General features: G+C 37.4%; 1 protein-coding gene across 1 annotated transcript; it reads left to right on the plus strand.

The window, feature by feature from the left end:
* The first annotated feature begins 1,026 nt into the window (after window positions 1–1,026).
* Window positions 1,027–2,857, plus strand: LOC134848846 (uncharacterized). The gene is made up of 2 exons (XM_063866358.1): window positions 1,027–1,175; window positions 1,963–2,857. Exons 1-2 carry the CDS (start codon window positions 1,027–1,029, stop codon window positions 2,855–2,857), a joined length of 1,044 nt encoding a protein of 347 aa, XP_063722428.1.
* The last annotated feature ends 9,634 nt before the right edge of the window (window positions 2,858–12,491 follow it).

Consider the following 12,491-nt stretch of genomic DNA (forward strand, 5'->3'; position numbering starts at 1 on the left):
AGGTTTACTCCGTGTGTGTTGTTTGATATCAACCGACGTACTTAATCCCCAGCCCCATTGGTAACTTTGCTCACCGAAAACCGTTCCGAATCGCCCCGCAAACGCCCGATAACCGTTAAGTATAGTTTGAGTTAAGTATAGACCCTAGAGCCATGGATGAGAACTTTCAGAAGAGGGTTCAAAGGTTATTTGCGAAGCGAACCAAACTTGAAAATGAACTGTACAAGTGCCATGAAATTATAATTGAGCACATTGAAAGTCAGAGTCGCTCATCAAAGATTGACACTCAGATTCAGAATTGCAAGAGCCTGATAGAGACTGCAGTTGAAATAAATGAGGAATTGATTAAGTTAGTTTCTAAAAGTGTTGATCCTGATAAATTGATACCAGCGCAAGATATGTGGCTTCATACGGTTACATCAAGAAACGATACAGTTTTACAGAAGGCTGCATCATATAAAGCTGGCTTAAACGTTGAACCTGAGGAAACAGAGCTTGATAAAGTGGCAGAATCGTTAAGTACGATCGTAACAACACAACCACAGGATTCACATGAAGCAGATGCGCGCTCTAAGGTGTCGCGGTACAGTAGTCGACATCATAAATCAGGTTCGCATAAATCCAGTCGCTATACCGTCGCGCAGTCAAAAACATCAACTGAGAAGAGGCGAGATTTGTTGGTTTTGAAGAAGCAGCAAGAGGAACCTGAGAGACAAGCAAAGGTGTCATTGAAGTTGAAAGCGCAGCAAAAAAAAATAAAAGAACAGCAAGGAAGTTTAGAGTTGGAAGAACTAGCTGAGGTACACCGCAAGAAACTGGCTGAAATTGAGTTAAAGGAATTCGAGTTGGAAGAAGAGCTTTCTGAAGCAAGTGAGAAGATAGGAAATGCTTGCGTAACACATGTTGACCCACAACGTACTGAACAATGGGTAGAAAACGTTGTCACTGAGCAAGAGCAAGCCGAATTTGTTGCAAGCTCAGAGCAAAGTCATCCAGTAGTCGAGAGTTCCCCTTTGATTGCTACTGATGTTTTGCAAGGGGTTGGTGCCGTCGTCAGCGGGGGTGCCGTCGTCAACGCTGGTCAAACCACATGGAATCATGTACTCAGTGGTGATAACCCAGCTGATACCGGCACACGAGGGATTTCTTCGGAAGCCCTCAAGGATAGCAGCTGGGTTAGAGGCCCTAGTATATTGAGGACATGTGATTGGCCATTCAAGCCGAACACTGATGTCATCAAAAAGATCCAATTAAAAGGCCCACTCTGTGACATTGATACATGCCTTGAGACTGCATCTACGTTTGTTGTTGATGCTTCATCTGAGAAAGCGCCGTCGATCCGTCTGTTTAAAAATTGGGATAAATTCAGCTCAATTGTAAAGTACAAACGTGTTTTAGCGTTTATGCTTCGTGTGCTACCATCGCATAAACACTTCCGTACAAAAACGCTTGAAATAACCGACCCTTCCGAGTTAGATATTGCCGAGCAGAAGCTCATTTATCTCGCTCAGTCCGAATCATTTCCTGCCGAAGTGAAAATACTTCAGTCCGATAAACTGATAACAAAGAAAAGTCGGATTGCTAAATATTCTCCGTTCATCGGCCCAGCTGGCATCCTGCGTTCAACTGGACGTATCAGCCGTCTTGTTGACACCGACTTTGATAGCAAACATCCAATAATACTGGATGGTCGACACCGAGTTGCTCATATGTTGATTAGGCATATGCACTTTCAACATGCACATCAGGGGTTGGATTACATGCGTGCTGTAGTTCAGTTGAAATACATTGTTCTGAAAATGCGCTGGTTACTTGGGAACATCGAAAATACTTGCATAACATGCCGTAAGCGCAAAGCAAAAACAGTTGTGCCCATTATGTCTGACCTACCGATTGAAAGACTGGGTTACAAGCAGCCTCCCTTCTCCAACACAGGTGTTGATTATTTTGGCCCGTTTCAAGTGCCAATACGCCGAAGTACCGAAAAGAGATGGGGTTTCCTATTTACCTGCCTCACGACTCGACTCGAGCAGTTCACATCGAGTTGGTTCCATCTCTCGATACTAGTTGCTGCGTCATGGGCGTAGAGCGATTTATTGCAAGGCGAGGTACCCCCAAAACCATTCGTTCTGACAATGGCACGAACTTTGTTGGTGCTCAAAAGGAGCTCCTATCCTGTGTCCAAAATTGGAACAAAGTCGCCCCGGCCGTTTTCGTTCACAAAGGCATTAAGTGGAAGTTTAACCCGCCCAGTGCCCCTCATCACGGTGGCGCCTGGGAGCGGCTAGTGAGAAGTGTTAAGCGAGTGTTGTACGACATATTAGGCAACAGGAGATTAACTGAGGAAGTTCTAGGAACAACGCTCTGCCTAGTTGAACAATTACTTAACGCAAGACCGATCACTCCGGTCAGTTCCGATCCGCACGACCTAGAGGCACTCACCCCGAATCACTTCATTCTCGGTCACAGCGCAGCTAGCTTCCCGTCGTTAAGTTTCGAAGATAACTTTGATTATAAAAAGCGTTACGCCAGAGCACAATCGTACGCTGACGCAGTTTGGTCACGCTGGCTGCGTGAATATGTACCATCTCTCAACAAGAGAGCAAAGTGGCATAATGATTCGGATGTCACACTGAAAACCGGCGACTTGGTTTGGGTAGTCGAACCCGACAGCCCACGTGGGCATTACCCACTCGCCCGTATTGCTAAACTACACTACGGCAAAGACGGATGCGCCCGATCCGCCGATATCAAAACTGTTACGAGCGAGCTGATACGACCGACCGTAAAACTCGCACCCGTTCTTCCGTCTTTAGGGGCGGAGGATGTTGCAGAGCAAAACGTAACTAATGCGTGAAACATAAATCGTTCAAATTTAAAACTACGACCTACAAAAGAGCAGTTTTTTTTGCACTTGAACAGTTTCTGCAAAAGTCAAGCTGGTTTATAATTGCTTCAAAAGGCAAGCAGTTTCGGAAAAAGTCAAGCTGGCGTTGCGTCCGATATACGATGATGTAAGTAAAAAGTTTGAGTTATAGTCGTTTATGACTGATTATGTCCGTTTGTACAAAAATTGTGGATATATTCCGATTTATGACCAAACACGAGTATTTACCGAGAAATACGAATAAAATATTGATTTTAACTTTGTTTTGTGGAGATTAGCGCACATAATTTTTTGAAACTTTAAAAAAAAATCTCTTTTAGTCTTAAATGATAGATCGAAATATCCTCCAAGACACTGTTTATTAATGAGACCAGCTCTTTTCTACTTCCTGATTGAGTTTTTTAAATAAAAAAACTGTTTTTTGCTGTTTTTGATGATTTTTTTGTACCCATGTGTCAGATTTTCTGGCATATGGGTACAGGTCAGAGGGATGTGCCTCATGAGCTAGCCCTCTGACACACTTTATTTTTTTTTGATCTTCAGTTTAAGTGCTCAATGTGTGCGTCAATTTGCGCCTTTTTCCAGTAATCTGGGATTTGGACCTACAAAGTTAGCACTTGTATTTTTTTGAAACTTTAAAAAAAAAAGTTTCTCTTTTAGTCTTAAATGATAGATCGAAATATCCTCCAAGACACTGGACACTGTTTATTAATGAGACCAGGTCTTTTCTACTTCCTGATTGAGTTTTTTAAATAAAAAAACTGTTTTTTTGCTGTTTTTTGATGATTTTTGTTTGTACCCATGTGTCAGATTTTCTGGCATATGGGTACAGGTCAGAGGGCTGTGCCTCATGAGCCAGCCCTCTCACACCCTTTTTTTCTGATCTTCAGTTTAAGTGCTCAATTTGCGCGTCGTTTTGCGCCTATTTCCAGTATTCAGGGGTCTGGACCTACAAAGTTAACACTTGTAATTTTTTGAAACTTTAAAGAAAAAAACATTTCTCTTTTAGTCTTAAATGATAGATCGAAATATCCTCCAAGACACTTTTTATTATTGAGACCAGCTATTTTCTACTTCCTGATTGAGTTTTTTAAATAAAAAAAACTGTTTTTTGCTGTTTTTTTATGATTTTTTTTTGTACCCATGTGTCAGATTTTCTGGCATATGGGTACAGGTCAGAGGGCTGTGCCTCTTGAGCCAGCCCTCTGACAACCTTTTTTTTTTTGATCTCCAGTTTAAGTGCTCAATTTGTGCGTCGTTTTGCGCCTATTTCCAGTATTCAGGGGTCCGGACCTACAAAGTTAACACTTGTAATTTTTTGAAACTTAAAAAAAAAAATTCTCGTTTAGTCTTAAATGATATATCGAAATATCCTCCAAGACACTGTTTATTAATGAGACCAGCTCTTTTCTACTTCCTGATTGAGTTTTTTAGATAAAAAAACTGTTTTTTGCTGTTTTTGATGATTTTTTTTGTACCCATATGTCAGATTTTCTGGCATATGGGTACAGGTCAGAGGGCTGTGCCTCTTGAGCCAGCCCTCTGACACCCTTTATTTTTTTGATCTTCAATTTAAGTGCTCAATGTGTGCGTCATTTTGCGCCTATTTCCAGTAATCTGGGGTTTGGACCTACAAAGTTAACACTTGTAATTTTTTGAAACTTTAAAAAAAAAAAACATTTCTCTTTTAGTCTTAAATGATAGATCGAAATATCCTCCAGGACACTGTTTATTATTGAGACCAGCTCTTTTCTACTTCCTGATTGAGTTTTTTTAACAAAGAAAACTGTTTTTTGCTGTTTTTTGATGATTTTTTTTTGTACCCATGTGTCAGATTTTCTGGCATATGGGTACAGGTCAGAGGGCTGTGCCTCTTGAGCCAGCCCTCTGACACCCTTTATTTTTTTTGATCTTCAGTTTAAGTGCTCAATTTGCGCGTCATTTTGCGCCTATTTCCAGTATTCAGGGGTCTGGACCTACAAAGTTAACACTTGTAATTTTTTGAAACTTTAAAAAAAAAAACATTTCTCTTTTAGTCTTAAATGATAGATCGAAATATCCTCCAAGACACTGTTTATTATTGAGACCAGCTCTTTTCTACTTCCTGATTGAGTTTTTTTAACAAAGAAAACTGTTTTTTGCTGTTTTTTGATGATTTTTTTTTGTACCCATGTGTCAGATTTTCTGGCATATGGGTACAGGTCAGAGGGCTGTGCCTCTTGAGCCAGCCCTCTGACACCCTTTATTTTTTTTTATCTTCAGTTTAAGTGCTCAATGTGTGCGTCATTTTGCGCCTATTTCCAGTAATCTGGGGTTTGGACCTACAAAGTTAACACTTGTAACTTGTAATTTTTTGAAACTTTAAAAAAAAACATTTCTCTTTTAGTCTTAAATGATAGATCGAAATATCCTCCAAGACACTGTTTATTATTAATACCAGCTCTTTTCTACTTCCTGATTGAGTTTTTTTAACAAAGAAAACTGTTTTTTGCTGTTTTTTGATGATTTTTTTTGTACCCATGTGTCAGATTTTCTGGCATATGGGTACAGGTCAGAGGGCTGTGCCTCTTGAGCCAGCCCTCTGACACCCTTTATTTTTTTTATCTTCAGTTTAAGTGCTCAATGTGTGCGTCATTTTGCGCCAATTTCCAGTAATCTGGGGTTTGGACCTACAAAGTTAACACTTGTAGCTTGTAATTTTTTGAAACTTTAAAAAAAATTCTCTTTTAGTCTTAAATGATAGATCGAAATATCCTCCAAGACACTGTTTATTAATGAGACCAGCTCTTTTCTACTTCCTGATTGAGTTTTTTAAATAAAAAAACTGTTTTTTGCAGTTTTTGATGATTTTTTTTGTACCAATGTGTCAGACTTTCTGGCATATGGACACAGGTCAGAGGGCTGTGCCTCTCGAGCCAGCCCTCTGACACCTTTTTTTCTGATCTTCAGTTTAAGTGCTCAATTTGCGCGTCGTTTTGCGCCTATTTCCAGTATTCAGGGGTCTGGACCTACAAAGTTAACACTTGTATTTTTTTGAAACTTTAAAAAAAAGTTTCTCTATAGTCTTAAATGATAGATCGAAATATCCTCCAAGACACTGTTTATTAATGAGACCAGCTCTTTTCTACTTCCTGATTGAGTTTTTTAGATAAAAAAACTGTTTTTTGCTGTTTTTGATGATTTTTTTTGAACCCATGTGTCAGATTTTCTGGCATATGGGTACAGGTCAGAGGGCTGTGCCTCTTGAGCCAGCCCTCTGACACCCTTTATTTTTTTTTGATCTTCAGTTTAAGTGCTCAATTTGCGCGTCATTTTGCGCCTATTTCCAGTATTCAGGGGTCTGGACCTACAAAGTTAACACTTGTAATTTTTTGAAACTTTAAAAAAAAAATTCTCTTTTAGTCTTAAATGATAGATCGAAATATCCTCCAAGACACTCTTTATTAATGAGACCAGCTCTTTTCTACTTCCTGATTGAGTTTTTTTAACAAAGAAAACTGTTTTTTGCTGTTTTTTGATGATTTTTTTTTGTACCCATGTGTCAAATTTTCTGGCATATGGGTACAGGTCAGAGGGCTGTGCCTCTTGAGCCAGCCCTCTGACACCCTTTATTTTTTTTTATCTTCAGTTTAAGTGCTCAATGTGTGCGTCATTTTGCGCCTATTTCCAGTAATCTGGGGTTTGGACCTACAAAGTTAACACTTGTAACTTGTAATTTTTTGAAACTTTAAAAAAAAAATTCTCTTTTAGTCTTAAATGATAGATCGAAATATCCTCCAAGACACTGTTTATTAATGAGACCAGCTCTTTTCTACTTCCTGATTGAGTTTTTTAAATAAAAAAACTGTTTTTTGCAGTTTTTGATGATTTTTTTTTGTACCAATGTGTCAGAATTTCTGGCATATGGACACAGGTCAGAGGGCTGTGCCTCTCGAGCCAGCCCTCTGACACACTTTATTTTTTTTTGATCTTCAGTTTAAGTGCTCAATGTGTGCGTCAATTTGCGCCTTTTTCCAGTAATCTGGGGTTTGGACCTACAAAGTTAACACTTGTATTTTTTTGAAACTTTAAAAAAAAAAGTTTCTCTATAGTCTTAAATGATAGATCGAAATATCCTCCAAGACACTGTTTATTAATGAGACCAGCTCTTTTCTACTTCCTGATTAAGTTTTTTAAACAAAAAAACTGTTTTTTTGCTGTTTTTTGATGATTTTTGTTTGTACCCATGTGTCAGATTTTCTGGCATATGGGTACAGGTCAGAGGGCTGTGCCTCTTGAGCCAGCCCTCTGACACCCTTTTTTTCTGATCTTTAGTTTAAGTGCTCAATTTGCGCGTCGTTTTGCGCCTATTTCCAGTATTCAGGGGTCTGGACCTACAAAGTTAACACTTGTAATTTTTTGAAATAAAAAAAAAATATTGCTCTTTTAGTCTTAAATGATAGATCGAAATATCCTCCAAGACACTGTTTATTATTGAGACCAACTCTTTTTTACTTCCTGATTGAGTTTTTTAAATAAAAAAACTGTTTTTTGCTGTTTTTTTATGATTTTTTTTGTACCCATGTGTCAGATTTTCTGGCATTTGGGTACAGGTCAGAGGGCTGTGCCTCTTGAGCCAGCCCTCTGACACTTTTTTTAATCTTCAGTTTAAGTGCTCAATGTGTGCGTCATTTTGCGCCTATTTCCAGTAATCTGGGGTTTGGACCTACAAAGTTAACACTTGTAATTTTTTGAAACTTTAAAAAAACATTTCTCTTTTAGTCTTAAATGATAGATCGAAATATCCTCCAAGACACTGTTTATTATTGAGACCAGCTCTTTTCTACTTCCTGATTGAGTTTTTTTAACAAAGAAAACTGTTTTTTGCTGTTTTTTGATGATTTTTTGTGTACCCATGTGTCAGATTTTCTGGCATAAGGGTACAGGTCAGAGGGCTGTGCCTCTTGAGCCAGCCCTCTGACACACTTTATTTTTTGTGATCTTCAGTTTAAGTGCTCAAGGTGTGCGTCATTTTGCGCCTATTTCCACTAATCTGGGGTTTGGACCTACAAAGTTAACACTTGTAATTTTTTGAAACTTTTTTTTCAAAAAAAAAAATCTCTTCAAGTCTTAAATGATAGATCAAAATATCCTCCAATACACTGTTTCCTAATAAGACCAGCTCTTTTCTACTTCCTGATTGAATTTTTTTAACAAAGAAAACTGTTTTTTGCTGTTTTTTGACGATTTTCTTTGTACCCATGTGTCAGATTTTTTGGGCATATGGGTACAGGTCAGAGGGCTGTGCCTCTTGAGCCAGCCCTCTGACACACTTTATTTTTTTTGATCTTCAGTTCAAGTGCTCATTGTGTGCGTCATTTTGCGCCTATTTCCAGTAATCTGGGGTTTGGACCTACAAAGTTAACACTTGTAATTTTTCGAAACTTTTTTTTTTTCAAAAAAAAAAATTCTCATCAAGTCTTAATTGATAGATCAAAATATCCTCCAAGACACGGTTTACTAATAAGACCAGCTCTTTTTTTACTTCCTGGTTGAATTTTTTTAACAAAGAAAACTGTTTTTTGCTGTTTTTTGACGATTTTCTTTGTACCCATGTGTCAGATTTTTTGGGCATATGGGTACAGGGCAGAGGGCTGTGCCTCTTGAGCCAGCCCTCTGACACACTTTATTTTTTGTAATCTTCAGTTTAAGTGCTCAATGTGTGCGTCATTTTGCGCCTATTTCCACTAATCTGGGGTTTGGACCTACAAAGTTAACACTTGTAATTTTTTGAAACTTTTTTTTCAAAAAAAAAAAAATCTCCTCAAGTCTTAAATGATAGATCAAAATATCCTCCAATACACTGTTTCCTAATAAGACCAGCTCTTTTCTACTTCCTGATTGGATTTTTTTAACAAAGAAAACTGTTTTTTGCTGTTTTTTGACGATTTTCTTTGTACCCATGTGTCAGATTTTTTGGGCATATGGGTACAGGTCAGAGGGCTGTGCCTCTTGAGCCAGCCCTCTGACACACTTTATTTTTTTTGATCTTCAGTTCAAGTGCTCAATGTGTGCGTCATTTTGCGCCTATTTCCAGTAATCTGGGGTTTGGACCTACAAAGTTAACACTTGTAATTTTTTGAAACTTTTTTTTTCAAAAAAAAATTCTCATCAAGTCTTAAATGATAGATCAAAATATCCTCCAAGACACGGTTTACTAATAAGACCAGCTCTTTTCTACTTCCTGGTTGAATTTTTTTAACAAAGAAAACTGTTTTTTGCTGTTTTTTGACGATTTTCTTTGTACCCATGTGTCAGATTTTTTGGGCATATTGGTACAGGTCAGAGGGCTGTGCCTCTTGAGCCAGCCCTCTGACACACTTTATTTTTTTTGATCTTCAGTTTAAGTGCTCAATGTGTGCGTCATTTTGCGCCTATTTCCAGTAACCTGGGGTTTGGACCTACAAAGTTAACACTTGTAATTTTTTGAAACTTTAAAAACAAAAAAATTTCTCTTTTAGTCTTAAATGATAGATCGAAATATCCTCCAAGATACTGTTTATTAATGAGACCAGCTCTTTTCTACTTCCTGATGGAGTTTTTTAAATAAAAAAACTATTTTTTGCTGTTTTTTGATGATTTTTTTTGTACCCATGTGTCAGATTTTCTGGCATATGGGTACAGGTCAGAGGGTTGTGCCTCTTGAGCCAGCCCTCTGACACCCTTTATGTTTTTGATCTTCAGTTTAAGTGCTCAATTTGTGCGTCGTTTTGCGCCTATTTCCAGTAACCTGGGGTTTGGACCTACAAAGTTAACACTTGTTATTTTTGAAAGTTTAAAAAAAAAATTCTCTTTTAGTCTTAAATGATAGATCGAAATATCCTCCAAGACACTGTTTATTAATAAGACCAGCTCTTTTTTTACTTCCTGGTTGAATTTTTTTAACAAAGAAAACTGTTTTTTGCTGTTTTTTGACGATTTTCTTTGTACCCATGTGTCAGATTTTTTGGGCATATGGGTACAGGTCAGAGGGCTGTGCCTCTTGAGCCAGCCCTCTGACACACTTTATTTTTTGTGATCTTCAGTTTAAGTGCTCAATGTGTGCGTCATTTTGCGCCTATTTCCACTAATCTGGGGTTTGGACCTACAAAGTTAACACTTGTAATTTTTTGAAACTTTTTTTTCAAAAAAAAAATCTCCTCAAGTCTTAAATGATAGATCAAAATATCCTCCAATACACTGTTTCCTAATAAGACCAGCTCTTTTCTACTTCGTGATTGAAATTTTTTAACAAAGAAAACTGTTTTTTGCTGTTTTTTGACGATTTTCTTTGTACCCATTTGTCAGATTTTTTGGGCATATGGGTACAGGTCAGAGGGCTGTGCCTCTTGAGCCAGCCCTCTGACACACTTTATTTTTTTTGATCTTCAGTTCAAGTGCTCAATGTGTGCGTCATTTTGCGCCTATTTCCAGTAATCTGGGGTTTGGACCTACAAAGTTAACACTTGTAATTTTTTGAAACTTTTTTTTTCAAAAAAAAATTCTCATCAAGTCTTAAATGATAGATCAAAATATCCTCCAAGACACGGTTTACTAATAAGACCAGCTCTTTTCTACTTCCTGGTTGAATTTTTTTAACAAAGAAAATTGTTTTTTGCTGTTTTTTGACGATTTTCTTTGTACCCATGTGTCAGATTTTTTGGGCATATTGGTACAGGTCAGAGGGCTGTGCCTCTTGAGCCAGCCCTCTGACACACTTTATTTTTTTTGATCTTCAGTTTAAGTGCTCAATGTGTGCGTCATTTTGCGCCTATTTCCAGTAACCTGGGGTTTGGACCTACAAAGTTAACACTTGTAATTTTTTGAAACTTTAAAAACAAAAAAATTTCTCTTTTAGTCTTAAATGATAGATCGAAATATCATCCAAGACACTGTTTATTAATGAGACCAGCTCTTTTCTACTTCCTGATTGAGTTTTTTAAATAAAAAAACTATTTTTTGCTGTTTTTTGATGATTTTTTTTGTACCCATGTGTCAGATTTTCTGGCATATGGGTACAGGTCAGAGGGTTGTGCCTCTTGAGCCAGCCCTCTGACACCCTTTATTTTTTTTGATCTTCAGTTTAAGCGCTCAATTTGTGCGTCGTTTTGCGCCTATTTCCAGTAACCTGGGGTTTGGACCTACAAAGTTAACACTTGTAATTTTTTGAAAGTTTAAAAAAAAAATTCTCTTTTAGTCTTAAATGATAGATCGAAATATCCTCCAAGACACTGTCTATTAATTAGACCAGCTCTTTTCTACTTCCTGATTGAGTTTTTTAAATAAAAGAACTGTTTTTTGGTGTTTTTTGATATTTTTTTTTGTACCCTTGTGTCAGATTTTCTGGCATATGGGTACAGGTCAGATTGCTGTGCCTCTTGAGCCAGCCCTCTGACACCCTTTATTTTTTTTGATCTTCAGTTTAAGTGCTCAATTTGTGCGTCGTTTTGCGCCTATTTCCAGTATTCAGGAGTCTGGACCTACAAAGTTAACACTTGTAATTTTTTGAAACTTTAAAAAAAAAACTCTCTTTTAACCTTAAATGATAGATCGAAATATCCTCCAAGACACTGTTTATTAATGAGACCAGCTCTTTTCTACTTCCTGATTGAGTTTTTTTAAATAAAAAAACTTTTTTTTGCTGTTTTTGATGATTTTTTTTGTACGCATGTGTCAGATTTTCTGGCATATGGGTACAGGTCAGAGGGCTGTGCCTCTTGAGCCAGCCCTCTGACACCCTTTATTTTTTGATCTTCAGTTTAAGTGCTCAATGTGAGCGTCATTTTGCGCCTGTTTCCAGTAATCTGGTGTTTGGACATACAAGGTAACACTTGTAATTTTTTGAAACTTTAAAAAAAAAACATTTCTCTTTTAGTCTTAAATGATAGATCAAAATATCCTCCAAGACACTGTTTATTATTGAGACCAGCTCTTTTCTACTTCCTGATTGAGTTTTTTAAATAAAAAAACTGTTTTTGCTGTTTTTGATGATATTTTTTTGTACCCATGTGTCAGATTTTCTGGCATATGGGTACAGGTCAGAGGGCTGTGCCTCTTGAGCAAGCCCTCTGACACACTTTTTTTTTTGATCTTCAGTTTAAGTGCTCAATGTGTGCGCCATTTTCCGCCTATTTCCAGTAATCTGGGGTTTGGACCTACAAAGTTAACACTTGTAATTTTTTGAAACTTAAAAAAAAAAATTCTCTTTTAGTCTTAAATGCTAGATCGAAATATCCTCCAAGACACTGTTTATGAATGAGACCAGCTCTTTTCTACTTCCTGATTGAGTTTTTTAAACAAAAAAAACTGTTTTTTGCTGTTTTTTGATGATTTTTTTGTACCCATGTGTCAGATTTTCTGGCATATGGGTACAGGTCAGAGGGCTGTGCCTCTTGAGCCAGCCCTCTGACACTTTATTTGTTTTTTTGATCTTCAGTTTAAGTGCTCAATGTGTCCGTCGTTTTGCGCCTATTTCCAGTATTCAGGGGTCTAGACCTACAAAGTTAACACTTGTAATTTTTTGAAACTTAAAAAAAAAAACATTTCTCTTTTAGTCTTAAATGATAGATCGAAATATTCTTCAAGA

Source organism: Symsagittifera roscoffensis, chromosome 6 (assembly GCF_963678635.1).
Source record: "Symsagittifera roscoffensis chromosome 6, txSymRosc1.1, whole genome shotgun sequence".
Taxonomy (NCBI): domain Eukaryota; kingdom Metazoa; phylum Xenacoelomorpha; order Acoela; family Convolutidae; genus Symsagittifera; species Symsagittifera roscoffensis.